The sequence below is a fragment of the Lepeophtheirus salmonis genome, chromosome 13 (assembly GCF_016086655.4).
Source record: "Lepeophtheirus salmonis chromosome 13, UVic_Lsal_1.4, whole genome shotgun sequence".
Classification (NCBI taxonomy): Eukaryota; Metazoa; Arthropoda; class Copepoda; order Siphonostomatoida; family Caligidae; genus Lepeophtheirus; species Lepeophtheirus salmonis.
The window spans coordinates 38,700,028-38,714,293 of NC_052143.2; the positions used below are offsets into that span (position 1 = coordinate 38,700,028).

The following is a 14,266-nucleotide window of genomic DNA, read 5'->3' on the forward strand; positions in this document are numbered from 1 at the left end:
AATTCGGAGCCCGGATCATTAAATGATAAAAATTATTCAAAATTTTTAATTAAGAATAATTGATTATTAATTAGATGTCTGTAGTTGTAAAGAAATTGTATACTATGTTGACTTATTACTTTAGGACTGACTGAGAAATATAAATTGATGATTTTCACCACAACGAAACAGGTTGCGTGATTAAAGTTGGTGTTACTCCAGAGGTTATAATAATAGAGCTCACTATATTAATGTATTATTTTTCCAGAGGTTCCGTGATAAATTTCTTGGTTGATTGTCAAGATTCGTTTATTTATTACTTAAGAACTAAGCCAGGATCGGCGAATTAATAATCCAACAGAATGCTAAGCTTGGAAGAGTTTGTGGAAAGACAGGAGATATGTCTCAAAACGGAGAGAGAGGAGGAGATCCGAGCGGGATCTAATTTTGAGCATGGGAATTTCAAGGCTTTGGAAAAACGTGGATCCGCACTGGTGAACCTGATTTTTGAGGGTTCAAGAACAGGTCTCTACGGAAGACGAATCCTTTCATTTGGATCCAAGAGAGTTCCACCTCTTTTGCCCTCTCATTCCATGTCTAATGGTACGTAATGACCCCTTGATACTATTTTTAATTGACTGAATATTATAATTTATAACTTTTGAGTTTTTGTAGGTGACATTGTGAAGCTGATTTCCAAATCTAAGTCTGGAGAAGAGTCTCCATCGGGAGTTGTAACCTTTGCAAACACAACCACTATATCCGTATCTCTGGATGAAGAGTCTAATTTTGATATCGAGGATGAAAAAGAAACAGTAACGATGGTCAAGGTAGCCAATGATGTAACTTATAAGCGACTTCAAGGGTAATTGAAGGAATTAAAGGAGCTATTAGCTATTAATGATGATTATTTAATGCCTCAGGGCTTTGGCACGTTTATCCCAGAGTGGAAGTAGGTCTCGTTTAGAAAGCATTCTCTTTGGAATTGGAGATATGAGTCCTCCAAATGCTTCTCATTCGCCCAAAATACTCAATTCCAAAGGGGAATTAGATTATTTTAACCGTAATATAAACACTTTTATTAGAATCTTAATCAATAATTTGTGATAATATATATGTACAGTGAATGAAAAAAGTATTTGATCCCTTGGCGATTTTGTAAGTTTACTTGCTGATAAATATTTTATACGGAATTGTAGAGGAGAAACCGGCTAAACCACTCCATGATCTTAATATACTTCTTCCAAAGTCATTGTCGTCATAACTGTATTTTTTTATTCATTATCCTGCTGGAAGATCCATTACACGACCCATTTTCATTGCCCTATCCTGAAGCAAGGAGGTTGTCTCCCAGGATTTTCCTTCGATGAAATGAAGTCGTCCTTTCGCCTTAACAGAGAAACGCCACAAAACATAATGTTTCCAAACCCATGGTTGACGGTGGGGATTCTGTTCTAGGGCTTATATTAAGAATTTCTCATTCAAACACTTTTTTTTTAGTCCATATAATGTCAGTCACTGTTAAAATAAACTTGTCATTAAAGTTATAAACCATTATTTTCTTTGTCAGTGGTCAAACTTATAAAATGAGCTAGAGATCAAATATTTATTTTATTTTTGCCGTGTACAAGTTGCGAGGTCTGTACATGTTGCAATTCAAAAATGAAATGAATAATCTGAGTATATAATTATTGTATATTCTTTGGACAGTGTAATTTTTGAATTTATAATTAGAAATAACTAATTGATCATTATTATTGTGTGGCACATTAAAATTTCAAATGCCCACAGTTATGCCACTCATAAATACATGCTTCATGATTAAGTAACTTCAATAAATAAAAAGGAAATCATAGGATCAGTTAATAATTGGTATTTAAAATGATTTACACTGTAACTGTGCAAATATGAGACGTAGAAGTTGTCACTTACTTCATAATGTGCCGCAGAATACTTATCAATTAGTAATTAAATTCATATGAAAAGTCAAATTTGAATTGCCCTCAATATAAGTAGAATTCTAAATTCTTCATTTAAAATGATTCATTTCTCATTTTTGAATTGCAACTTGTACAATTGTATCATACAAGTTACAACATAGTAAACATTCCCATCTTCTTCGTTTTTCAGAGAGCCTAAACCCTTGTCAAAGGTCTGCAGTTGAGTTTGCTCTGTTGCAAAAAGAAATTGGTATCATTCATGGACCTCCTGGAACAGGGAAAACCACCACTGTCGTAGAAATTGTGTCTCAAGCCGTTAAATCCGGATGTAAAGTGCTTTGTGTTGCTCCCTCAAATGTAGCTGTTGATAATTTATTGGAGAGACTCGTCAAAAATAAACTCAAGTGTGTTAGAATTGGTCACCCGGCGAGGATTAGTGCAGATCTACAAAAATATTCATTGGATGCTCTTATTGATAGTTCTGATCAGACTCAAATTGTGAGAGATGTTCGCAAAGACATTGATTTAGCATTAAAGAATGCGAGAAAAAATAGGAATGAAATTAAGGAACTTCGAAGGGAATGTCGTGAGAGGGAGGGTAAAGCTATCAAGGAAATATTTTCTCGAGCTCAAGTCATATTAACGACACTCGTTTCCTCGGACTCTGTCTCTGGTCCTTTAAAAGTACTCAAAAACAAAAACGATACAAGTTATCCTTTTGATTTAGTGGTAATTGATGAATGCTCACAAGCTCTGGAATTATCCTGTTGGATATCCCTGCCTCAAGCACCCAAAGCAATTCTATCTGGTGACCATTGTCAACTTCCTCCAACAGTCATGTCCCAAGAAGCCATTTCCAAAGGTTTTGCTAATACTCTGATGGAAAGATTAGTCAAATCTCACCCGGTGGCCGTTAGAGTTTTGGAGATTCAATACCGTATGAATAATAGCATCATGAACTGGTCTTCTAAGGAATTCTATGAGTCCAAATTAAAGGCTGGCTCGGATGAAGTTGGGAAGCGAGTACTCATTGACCTACCAGGAATAGAAAATAACGAGGAAACATCTGTTCCAATCATACTCATTGATACGGCTGGGTGCGATATGCATGAATTTGTTGCTGATGGGGATGAGGAAAATGGATCCAAGGGTAATGAAGGAGAAGCATCCCTCGTGGTCTCACATGTTCGTAAATTAATTGATGCTGGAATGAATCCAAGCGATATTGCAGTAATCACCCCGTATAACCTTCAAGTTGAATTAATTAGATCTCAGTTTAGTGGGGATAAACGACCTGAAGTTAGATCTGTCGATGGATTTCAGGGACAAGAAAAAGAGGCCGTAATTTTGAGTCTTGTTCGGTCTAATGAAAAAGGGAATGTTGGATTTCTTGCAGAGTCCCGGCGATTAAATGTTGCTGTCACTCGGGCAAAAAGACATTTAGCTGTTGTCTGTGATAGTGAAACTTTATCAAAGGGAGATCCATTTTTAAAGAGATTTGTTGAATATCTAGGAGAACATGGAGAGATTCGATCTGCTATGGAGTATTCTGTACAGGACCTTGTGCGGCCAGCAGAAAAAATACCTAAAATCACATCTGCTTCGATATCGTCAAAAAAATCATCCAATACGTCTAAGGAAAAAAAGAGTAAAGTCCAGTCTTCTAAAAAGCAGGATTTCCACGATTCCACATCAAAGAAGAAAGAACCTCTATCCTACAAGAGTTTAGAAGAAGGATCCTCTGAAGATCCTCGTTGTAATGAGTATCGAAATATTGTGAAAGAGTTTTTGAAATCAAAGAGCGGTGTTGACAAAAGCCTGTATAATTTTTCATCAGAGCTGAACTCTTATGAACGCGCGCTTGTCCATTCCCTTATAGATGCTGAATTTCCTTCCCTAAGTCATGAAAGTATTGGCGAAGGAAAAGATCGTAAAATAGTCATTAAATATAAAAAACAAATAGTAGAAGAGATAGTGAATCCTCCGAATAAAGGAAGAAATACTGTTGGGGATGTGAAAACCTCGGATAAAAAATCCAAGAAGGGTAATATTTTTGAAGCCCTTCCGGATGAGGCTACTTGTACGAAATCAAAGGCAGAAGAAGCTCAAAAATCCTCCGATAAAAAGCATTGTAGCAAATGTTCAAAACTCATACCCTTGAATAACTTCCACTTGCATGATCTTCGTTGTCAACCCAAGAGCATTGCTGCCTCAAACCCCAAGCCAAGTGTTAAAAAAAATAAGTTGCCAGAGGGCGATGACTTTGACGAGTTATGCAACGCATTTGCTAAAATGGACGCCATTTGTAATGCATTAAACTGTAAAACCAAAGTGGCAACTCTTGGAATGAATTGTCCTTTTTGTCGAAAGAGATTCTGTTTAAGTCACGGTATGGCAGAGATTCATGGATGTGGGGATGAGGCACGAAAATCAGCTAGGAAACAAATTGTTAGAGAAGGCAAAATTTACCCTGGATCCGGTAAGCCGGATAGGTCCATGGATAAAGTGAAACGAAGTCAATTGTCCAAAAAACTTAATAAAACAATCAATGAGAAGAGCGAGGATCGAAAAACGAAGAAAAAAGAGAGTAAATGATCTATTTTTGAAGTTTATGAAAAAAGAAAAAAAAACTATTATTCTTAGAGAAAAAAATTCATTCTGTTTTATCTGATTCACTAAATAAAGATATTGAGTAATTAGTTATTATCGTTTATGTAATTGTTCGGGCCTGTAGTGGAGTGGCAGAGAGGGCACTGGGAACATGATCCCTTAGCAAGGAATATTTTATAGGTCGCCGAAAGTAAAAGGTTCATTTTAAAAAGCTATCTATTTATAAAAAAAAGTGCATAAAAAATAATACATAGGGTTGACTAATTACTAACTGATGAGTAGCGTTAGGGTTTGTGAGCGATCGCTCATTTTGCCTTTTTTTTGTGTGTGTGAAAATTCCTCATTTTTCTAAACTGTCATGAAATAAATAGAAAATATTTGGGTTTTAGTTAGATTAAACAACAGCTTTTGATAGTTATTTAATTATATTGTTCGAGTGAAAATCCACCTGCAAAACCCTACTTCATTAGGCTCTCATTTTGGAGGTAAAATTTGTATGATCCAATCAAGGATATAATTATATGATAAGATATTATGTGAGGGAGCCAATTAAAGGAAGGATAAATTTGGGCTAAAACTGACTGTTGAATATTTCAACAAATGATAACTACTTTTACGCAAAATTGCGAAATCCAGATCTTCCATTCTTGCAAAAGGTTGGATGTTTAATCAGTGGTGGAGATGATGAGATGCCTCCATCTACTAATGTGGAAGTTGAACAGTCTTTTAGTATGTTTCAAATTACCAATACTGATCGAAGGCAAAAATAAACCGAAGAAAATCATTCTAAAATCTTGATTTGTCGATATAATATAGCGAAATTTATGAATAAATTATGATAAATATATAATAAAACTGATGACTTTAAACTATCCTTATACAATTGTATTTTAAAAAAAATACAAATTGCTCACTTTTAATATTTTGTGTTCTCATTTTTCAAAATTTTACCATTCTTTTTTTTGCTCATTTTGGCCAAAAATTGCTTTAAAATCCTGAGTTTACTAATGAGTAATCCATGGATTGACATTTTCTAAAAAGATTCCCATTAAAAAAAAAGAATAATATTCTGAAAAGAATCGAAAGAAGATATGAAATTTAATTTCTAAAAAAAAAAAAATCAAAATTCCCCTAGAAAAGAGCTAAATTAAAAAAAAAAAAACTTGTAAACTTTAGCGTTCTACGCTAAAATTTACACATGACCTTCACTCTGAAAATTGTGCTATTCTGCGACTGGTTAGGGCGACCATACTTTGATTTCCAAAAACGAGTACAAGTGGGCCACATTAATGTCGGTTTTAAGGGGATTCATATTTTCAAATTAATAAAATATTAATATACTACGATTCTTGTTTATGATTGTAGTATTTCCCTATTTTAAAAAGTACTTTAAAAACCGTGGATTTCATCCATTTATAAAAAAAAAAGTATCCGGACAGAATGTAACAAAGGGACAGTTATGCAATTTGCTTTTTTCTTCATTGCACTACACATTGTCGATCCTTCCTTAGATATCTCCTTAATTTCATAATTAGAGTCAACTCTCTATTAGCACCACGGGACTCCAAGAGTCTCGCTAATTCCAAATGCCCTTTTTCTTCCGCAAATAAGAGGGCATTCGTATATTTATTCCGTGAATTGACATCAGCACCATGGTCCACGAGAAGAATAACCATGTCCTTGTTCCCCTCTCCTATAGCGGAGAGTAGAGGATCGTAGCCATCATCAGCCCGCAAATTTGGATCCGCTCCCTTAGAAAGAAGATATTTGGCAATATTATAATGTCCATACTGTGCTGCGAAGCGAAGAGACGTGACGGAATTAGTGTCTGTGATGTTCACAGGAACAGCTCCAGACTCGAGGATGGACCTTTAATAAATAAATAAATAATACAATGGGGATAAGAGCAAGTGAAGTATAGTAATTAAAAATTTGCGAAAATGACCTCACGTCTTCCGCTTCACCTCTCCACGCCGCAGCAAAGAGCTTACTTCTCTCTAATTCAACATTCATGGGTGATATTTTGACTTGTGAAGTCTTCTAGTCATTTGACAATTATGTGGATAATTCGATCATGACCTCCCAAAATATGTACATGGATGACAAATTTACCAAAACATGAAAAGTTGCGTGATTTTGAACGGAACAATTCCTTACGCATCATTGTAACAACGATATAAAAATTTATTATCGGAAGTACATTTTTACGACTGAAACTTTATCCTTGATTTAATCTTATAAATAATAATATTAATAATGAGACTCATAACTTAAGAGAAATTTCATTTTTTTTTTTGATAATTATTAGAATTAAATTATGAGAGGTATGAAAATATCAACTCTGAAAGGAAGTGTACTCAGTACTGTATATATGCAATGTTGTCAAATGTGAACAACACACACGTCAGAATATTGAATGTTTATTCATCCAAGAGGTGTATGACACTTTCTCTCTTTTATTTATCCTTATTACCTCCCTCCGGTGTATAGCTCTTACAATTCATGTTAAAATTATGTTGTAGGTATTAAATATATTATTATGTCATCACAGTCGCAAGAAGTTAGTACATAATTGATAATATTTGCCGATTTCATGCGGGAGACATCTCATAGTGCTCCCAGAGCTCAGATTCATCATTAACATCCACGACGCTCTTTGTCAGTTGATTTTTGACTTGTTTGGGTTAGATTTTATTTAATTATTTTCTTTTGTTATTCTAATTTATTTATTACTTGTGATTTGGGTAATTTTGAAATGATTTGGATTAATTTGGTGTTGGAAGGGAAATAGGAAAATCTGTTTGATGTTTGAGTCACTGGACTCGCACACACACACACACACATGCACAATTCTGTTTATTGAAATAAGAAATATGTCTTAGCATGTCATAGAATAGGAATAGGATGTTTGATGCTAATTCATGATGTGTCTCTACCTCACACCTGTAGACCAATCCAATATATAATTATTGATTTTATTAGTAATTGCTTTTTGTGTTTGATGCTGGAACCTCAGAGGCTATCAGAGACGACTTGTTTCTAATTATTGATTCCTTTGGCCTTAGACGGGATTGATCGCATTGTCAATTGAGTATCCAAGAGAATGTCCATGAAACTCCCAAGCTCCTTCCTACTCTTGTTCTTCCTCCCAGCACTCTGTGTCAATGCCCAGGACATGTACTGTGGAGAACAGAACTGCTACGATGTGCTTGGCATGAGCAGAGAGTCTTCCAAGTCGGACATTTCAAAGGCCTATCGAAAATTGGCTGGAAAGTGGCATCCGGATCGCTTTAGGACCACTGAGGACAAGGAAGTGGCGGAGAAGAATTTTATGGTAATAGCTGGAGCTTATGAAGTCCTCAAGGATGAAGAGTCTCGAGCAGAGTATGACTACATGTTGGACCATCCGGAGGAAATGTGGCAGAATTACTATCGCTACTACCGTCGCAGAATGGCTCCCAAAGTGGACGTCCGAATTGTTATCGCTGTGACCATTACGATCATTTCCTTTATTCAGTATTATTCCGCTCTTTATAAATACGAAGAGGCCATAAGTTATTTGGTACAAGTTCCTAAATATCGCATTCAAGCCGCGCGGATTGCAGAGTCTGAGGGTATTATAATCAAAAAACGAATAGAGAAGGGCAAGTCCAAAGAGGAAATGAGGAAGGAAGAGGAGCAAATCATTCGAAAGGTGAGGTTTTTCGTCATTTCTGTATTTCAATATATATATTTATATACCATATTAAATAAATAGATCATTGAGAGTAAAATGAGTATCCACGGGGGATACTCAAAGCCCAACTACACAGACATCCTCTGGGTTCAATTGATAATCCTTCCTGTAACGATATATCAATGGATCTACTTCTATGTCCGTTGGTTCTGGAAATTTACAATAAAAGGAGAGGACTATGGAGAAGAAGAAAAGTTGTACATTATTCGGAAAAACATGAAACTCAGTCTAGGACAATTTGAGTCCCTTGAAGAAGAAGAAAGGCAGGACTATTTGGAAGAGGAACTTTGGGTCAAAGAGAACTTTACGATTTGGAAGCAAGCCAAAGATGATGAAATGCGCATAAAGATGGCACAGAGCGGCCGCTATAAACAGTATAGAAGGTATATGAAGAATCACGGTCCGGATCGTATGACATTTGATGACTCATAGTCGGAGTGGTGCTCTTTATTACTTCATGCCTACATATATGAACGTCATTCACATACCTCAATCAATCCCTTTGTTATCCATGCACATTCATTCACACACTATTTAGCCAGGAAGTGAAGCAGTGAATCCCTCACAATATTTTATTTGTTGATCATGTTAAATAATTTATATAGATCCGCTGTACTACAAAAAACACATTTAAATTCATGTATGTACATGAATATATTTGTCCATTCTTGATATGTTGTTCTTGTTGACTGATCAGTTATAGTCACCATGACTCTCCTTAAGCTGCTCTGAAGTCACGTTCCGAGAATGTTAAATAAATGAGACAATTAGGATACATCATTTAGCTTATACATGATATATATTATTAAAAAAACAACACGAATATATACTTATTTTTTCTGTCAAATAATTGCTGCTCCATAAGAACACTTTCCATTTGCATAGCATTTTTTCCCCTCAAAAACTTGATGGGAAACATTTGTTATTTATCATACAAAACTAAAATAATGGTCTGTAAACATCTGTCTTCCGAAATAATTGAGTAAGCAGAGCTGTAGTTTCGTCTTGTCCTTTGTATATGCTGTGTACATGTAGCAATCGAAAAATGGGATGACTAATTTTGAATGAAAGATTTACAGTACTTGGGATGATGATAATGCAATTATTGAATATTCCATGGATTCTCGATGTATTAATGTTGTCATTTTTGACCATTTAGGTACAAATTACTTTAATATAAGTACTCTGTGGTACATCAAGTTCAAAAGCCCACAGTTATATTACACATAAATACATAATTATGCAATTTGTATGGGTCAAAATGAAAAGATAGTATTAATTAATATTTTTCCATTAGAATTACCAATGTTGTAATTAAATAATGAGTTTTAAATGGACGAAGAAAATCCAACTTGTAAAATTTGCTAATACATATTGCAACCAAAAAATGAGATGACTAATTTTAAATGAAGGACTTACAGTACTTAGGACGAGGATCTTGCAATTATTGAATATATATTAATGGTGTCATTTTGAATACACACTACTAAAATATAAGTACTCTGTGGTACATTGTAAACTTCAAATGTCCATTTATATTACTCATAAATACCATGGAATTTTAATATATCAAAATGAAACAATTGTATCAATGTATAATTGGTAATTAGAATGATCAATGTTGTACTTAAATAATGCATTTTAAGATAAATAAATTGCAACTTGTACTCGGCATACATATTTATAGGTTCACGATCATCAACAAGGAGATGACGCCTTGCTGCTTGCTTTGAATCTTTTAATGCATTGATGTGATGATGAAGAAGATTCATCTTTTGGACTTGCATCGATGAGTGCAAGCTTACAAAAGTATAGAAAGCAGGTGAATATACAAAATAAAACGCAGGATCCCCCATATAAAATAGCCGCAGTCATGGAGATAGAGAGGGGTTTTTCTTCAGCCAAGGAGAGGGTAGGTGATATTGTAGTGGTAGTAGTGGACTCCATCACAAAGAAATTATAACGATTCGTTCCTCCTTCACGGACGGTATATTTCACTTAAATATATATATATTTTTTTTCTTCAATTGAAGAACACTTTTGAGTGAAAGGAACGGAGAGAATAAGCGTGTGTGTTTCGTTTAAGGCTTAAGCCCATTCAACTAAATGACCGTGATCATTTTTAAAGACATAAATATGTGGGGGGTTCACTTCGCAAGACTTTCTTATATTTCTTCTTCTGATGGGAGCAAGTTGTCCAAAATAAAGATTTATACAATTTATTTATTGTGTACACTATATAGAATGGTTCTTAAATAATAAAAAAAAGAAGTTTAGATATTATATTATAGGTAAAGAACCAAAAAAAACGTGCGTGCTATAAGCGGTTCAGTATTACTTTATTTATACTTTTTTCATAAAAAATTATAATTAATCATTTTCGGAGAGAGTAGTGTATTAATAATGACTGCTTATTCATTTAAAGTAATTATTCATTAGATTTGAAAGATATGAGGTGATTAACTATAGGTTTTTTTAGTAGTTTCGAGGATTGAGAAAAAAAATTAAGCTAGTCTCAGGATACATTCCTGATGATGTCCTTCATTGGGGATCATTTTTGTAGCATTGATCGTTCAAAACATTATCTCAAATGAATCTTCCATATAATATGTATTTGAATTTTAATTGAATGGATTATGTAAATAAAATAAGCTTATAACAATGAGATAATTATGTGCCATATTGATAATGGATTCCCGTGAGAGAAACCATAGTCTAGACTTATTAATGAATTATGTTAGTAATTATCTACGTGGGTGTAATTATATAAGAATTGTTTTAATGAATCTCATTCCTCATTTACCTATTTTCAATGACTTGATAATAAGTAATCATTGCAAAAGGGGCTTAGTGGATGGTTATGAAACGACTCTTACATGATCTCAATGATAAAGAACGTATATTATGTAATTTATTGATAACAAATAAATAGTAAAAAATGAATGAATTTATAATATAATGACTTGATTATAGATATGATTCATAGCGTCTCCTAGTCATATGAAGTCACAAATTCACGAATATTTTTTTATAATAATTAAGGACGGCAACAAGAAGAATGATCAAATTAATTAATAGTGGCCTACTGACGTGCTGGTTCTTTGATACGAGGACGTAGGTCTCGAGGAAGAAGTTGCATTCAACCTTTGAATCTCTTCCGATGAGCCTGAGGATAAAAATAAATCACTACTATCCAACTCAAGAGTATCTCGAACTATGAGTGCTTCGAATTCATCATCTTCATCAACATGATCATGGTGGGTGTGTCCTCCGTTTTCCCCATTCTCAGGAAACAATGGATTATGTCGTGAATCATTTTCTTCCTCTACTTCTTGGATTTGAATGATCTCGAGCCATTGCGCATTGTGAAATCGAAACTTTTCTTTTTTTACTTTATCAGCCCAATTTTCATCTATATCCGAAATAATATCCAGAGTTGCATCACATACACGTTGGATTTCTGCATTCTTGTCATGCATCAAGTCGATGAGATACGCAACCGCTTCTGTTTGACTAATGATAAAACTCCGGGTTTTTTCATGGGTACACAATTGATAGAAAATGTACACGACTTGAAGGACCATTTCATCATCCTCTTGCTTCACTTTTAAAAGTTCTATAACTGAGTGTATTAAATCCTCCGTTTCAGAGAGATAGTAGGCAGCAGAGGCATCGGAAGCACATGTTCCAATAAAAACAATTATTTCCAGTATAAGATCGTCGTCATCCATGAAAGGTGCGTCGTTCTTTATTGCTGAATCCAACTTTTTCTTCATCCAAGGTACCAAGTCGTATTCGGTGAGGATTCTTTCGTAGTCTAGATCAGGTATGGTCAAATTACCTTTATAAACAAAATAAATGTTTATGTGTCAAAACGTTTTGAGTAAGCCCTTACCTAAAATCCCTAGACACTCAACGACAAACTCTTCAGAAGTGGCCCTTCCGACTGCATCTGCAATGTCACCCACGAATTCAATGAAGAGATTTTTAGTTATTCCATCATGTTGGGAAATGTTTCGGATCATCTTTATGATTAAATTATCCTGATGTTGGAATGCTTTTTGAAATAGAACTCTCAGACCCTGACCCTCACAAATCAATTGAGCATTTCTTTTATTAGCAGCAAGATTGATGGCCAATGCCATGATTTCTAGTTCCTCTGTGGAAAAATCTGCTTCGAGAATCATTTTCATGACAATGGGGATACAGTCTGTGTAAGTGAACATGGATTTGACTTTGTCATCGAAACTCAAATGATACAATAGACAACAGGCTGTATGTTTGTGTCTAGTGTCTGAGAGAAGGGACACGATTCTTTGAAGAAGTCCTGCTCGAATCATTTTATTTCGAAGCTCATAGTCAAATGAGAGATTGAATAAAAGTCTTAGGAGTGCTCCAATTAAATCATGATTTTGGAAAAGCTCATCATTATGAAAAATAACTGCAGACTTTTCAACAACTCCAAACTCTGACATTTCATCCTTATTTTCTCTATAAACCGACAATTTCTGAAAAGAAATATAAGATTTTAATAAGGAATTCAAATGTGTTTAAAATAAAATGAAGAACCTTAAGAAAAGACGTAACGAGAATGAGAAGCTCTTCATTGTCTCTCTCAAGAAGAATAACAAGCATTGGAATAATTCTTTTTTTCTTCATTTTTTCCTCTGTTTTTGAGTCTTCACTCAAATTGAGCAATAAATAGACAGAGACTCGAAAAACTTGATTTTGTTTATGAACTAGAGTCGAAAACTTTTTTTCCGCCTTTTCCAGCATTTCTATTGAGGCCCCAGAGCTTGAGCGTTTGATCCTTTTAAGCTCTTCATTCATTTGCGCATGACGATTGAGTTCATAGTCAAGGATATCCATGACGAGAGAACCAACTTTATAGCGTGATACAAGTGAATGAAACGAAGAAAACGTAGAAAAACAGAAGAATAGATAAATGATATTGGTTGAAAGCTCAATGCTGGATCTCCATTCCTCTCGAAGAACTCGAGAAATGGCACCTAATAATGTTTCGTTGAGGGAGAGTTCTTCCAGATTATCTGGGTTTCTAGCAAGTTGAAGGAGGAGATCCGAGCCTTTGACCTTGGAAGGTAAATCCTCATAGAGGAGCTCTATATAGTCTTCAACATCGTTAATGTTTGCTAAGGATTGTAGTTTACCAGGATCCTCAGTGGTAATGGGGGAATATCGATGAAGAGATGCGGATTGAGATCTATTTGAATTACTCTCAGTTTCGTCAGAGGTTGAACAACTTTGTTGCTGTTGAGGGCTTTTCCCATGATGATCCTTTCGCTTTTGAAGATAATATAAAAGTTGTTCCACTTCCGGGATCTTAGAAGGATGAATTAATTTGCATTTGTTAATGACTTCTTTGGCGAGTGCGGTAATGTCCGTTTGGGAGTTGAGAGACTTTAAACGTATTATCTTTTGACATTCCTTTCGCTCACCCAGCATGGGATCTCCCAGCTCCCCTAGAATCGTTGCTTCCAACTCATAGTTGACGACCAAAGCCTGAAATAATATTCATCCTATTACTTAATAAACTTTAAATAAGTGCACGCACCTTCTCTGTGGGATGAACGTCTAAAGAGCCCGCTTTTACTTTCCGCTTCAAGTATTTGGCATCAGAATTATCCATGTTAGAATCCAGGACAGACTTTTAGCTATGTCGTCCCTAGATAAAGCCGAGAAACTCGAACGTAAAATATGTAAGGACTGACCATTAGTGAATTAAGTTTTATCATCGATTTTTTCCGCCGTGAAGGAAGGCGTGTTACTCTGATATTTTCTCTTTCATTCAGTTGTCTGCTATTATTATTATTAAGAACAGTCATATTCTCTATGGTAAGAGTACACTGACGAGCTAAGAGGGGGAAAAGAGAAAGCAGGGATGGAGTCCCTGCTCAGGGTCTCATCCAATTATTTATAATTATTGTAAGTCAGATAACCCTCTTTACATAATTAGATACACAATAAATGATAATAGTAATAT

General features: G+C 34.9%; 4 protein-coding genes across 7 annotated transcripts in view; 2 read left to right on the forward strand and 2 right to left on the reverse strand.

Moving 5' to 3' along the window:
* LOC121127807 (recombining binding protein suppressor of hairless) overlaps positions 1–4,618 on the forward strand; it is a 46,703-nt gene extending 42,085 nt beyond the window's left edge. The window contains exons 10-13 of the mRNA XM_040723328.2: positions 339–582; positions 655–844; positions 903–1,042; positions 2,110–4,618. Coding sequence (XP_040579262.2) covers positions 339–582; positions 655–844; positions 903–1,042; positions 2,110–4,514 — 2,979 coding nt within the window. The 3' untranslated portion in view covers positions 4,515–4,618. The remainder of the gene's footprint in view (positions 1–338; positions 583–654; positions 845–902; positions 1,043–2,109) is intronic.
* Positions 4,619–5,310: 692 nt separating this feature from the next.
* On the reverse strand, positions 5,311–6,660 carry LOC121128710 (myotrophin homolog). Its single transcript, XM_040724301.2, has 2 exons — positions 6,475–6,660; positions 5,311–6,398 (listed from the first exon to the last, which is right to left on the reverse strand). Exons 1-2 carry the CDS (start codon positions 6,540–6,542, stop codon positions 6,008–6,010), a joined length of 459 nt encoding a protein of 152 aa, XP_040580235.1. The 5' UTR covers positions 6,543–6,660; the 3' UTR covers positions 5,311–6,007.
* Positions 6,661–6,857: 197 nt separating this feature from the next.
* LOC121128709 (dnaJ homolog subfamily C member 25 homolog) lies at positions 6,858–9,043 on the forward strand. 4 transcript variants are annotated; one of them, XM_040724300.2, is made up of 3 exons: positions 6,858–6,964; positions 7,595–8,223; positions 8,287–9,043. In XM_040724300.2, the coding sequence occupies exons 2-3, from the start codon at positions 7,633–7,635 to the stop codon at positions 8,695–8,697; spliced, it is 1,002 nt and encodes a 333-aa protein (XP_040580234.1). In that variant the 5' UTR covers positions 6,858–6,964; positions 7,595–7,632; the 3' UTR covers positions 8,698–9,043. The 4 variants fall into 4 exon arrangements, with proteins under 4 accessions (XP_040580234.1, XP_040580232.1, XP_071748756.1 ...); XM_040724298.1 differs by having other exon boundaries at positions 6,914–7,212; XM_071892655.1 differs by having other exon boundaries at positions 6,932–7,047.
* A 2,104-nt stretch (positions 9,044–11,147) lies between these two features.
* Kap3 (kinesin associated protein 3) lies at positions 11,148–14,266 on the reverse strand. The gene is made up of 4 exons (XM_040723582.2): positions 13,838–14,266; positions 12,835–13,785; positions 12,161–12,773; positions 11,148–12,106 (listed from the first exon to the last, which is right to left on the reverse strand). Exons 1-4 carry the CDS (start codon positions 13,910–13,912, stop codon positions 11,337–11,339), a joined length of 2,409 nt encoding a protein of 802 aa, XP_040579516.1. The 5' UTR covers positions 13,913–14,266; the 3' UTR covers positions 11,148–11,336.

What these genes read in the sequence shown, in the direction of transcription:
- Kap3 (XM_040723582.2), bottom strand. Translation starts at nt 13,912, where the DNA reads ATGGATAATTCTGATGCCAAATACTTGAAGCGGAAAGTAAAAGCGGGC. An exon ending in TCGTTACGTCTTTTCTTAAG is followed by an intron (nt 12,774 to 12,834) that starts GTTCTTCATTTT and finishes ATTTCTTTTCAG; the next exon opens with AAATTGTCGGTTTATAGAGA. An exon ending in TGAGTGTCTAGGGATTTTAG is followed by an intron (nt 12,107 to 12,160) that starts GTAAGGGCTTAC and finishes TTGTTTATAAAG; the next exon opens with GTAATTTGACCATACCTGAT.
- LOC121128709 (XM_040724300.2), top strand. Translation starts at nt 7,633, where the DNA reads ATGTCCATGAAACTCCCAAGCTCCTTCCTACTCTTGTTCTTCCTCCCA. An exon ending in AGGAGCAAATCATTCGAAAG is followed by an intron (nt 8,224 to 8,286) that starts GTGAGGTTTTTC and finishes TTAAATAAATAG; the next exon opens with ATCATTGAGAGTAAAATGAG.
- LOC121128710 (XM_040724301.2), bottom strand. Translation starts at nt 6,542, where the DNA reads ATGAATGTTGAATTAGAGAGAAGTAAGCTCTTTGCTGCGGCGTGGAGA. An exon ending in GGTGAAGCGGAAGACGTGAG is followed by an intron (nt 6,399 to 6,474) that starts GTCATTTTCGCA and finishes TATTTATTAAAG; the next exon opens with GTCCATCCTCGAGTCTGGAG.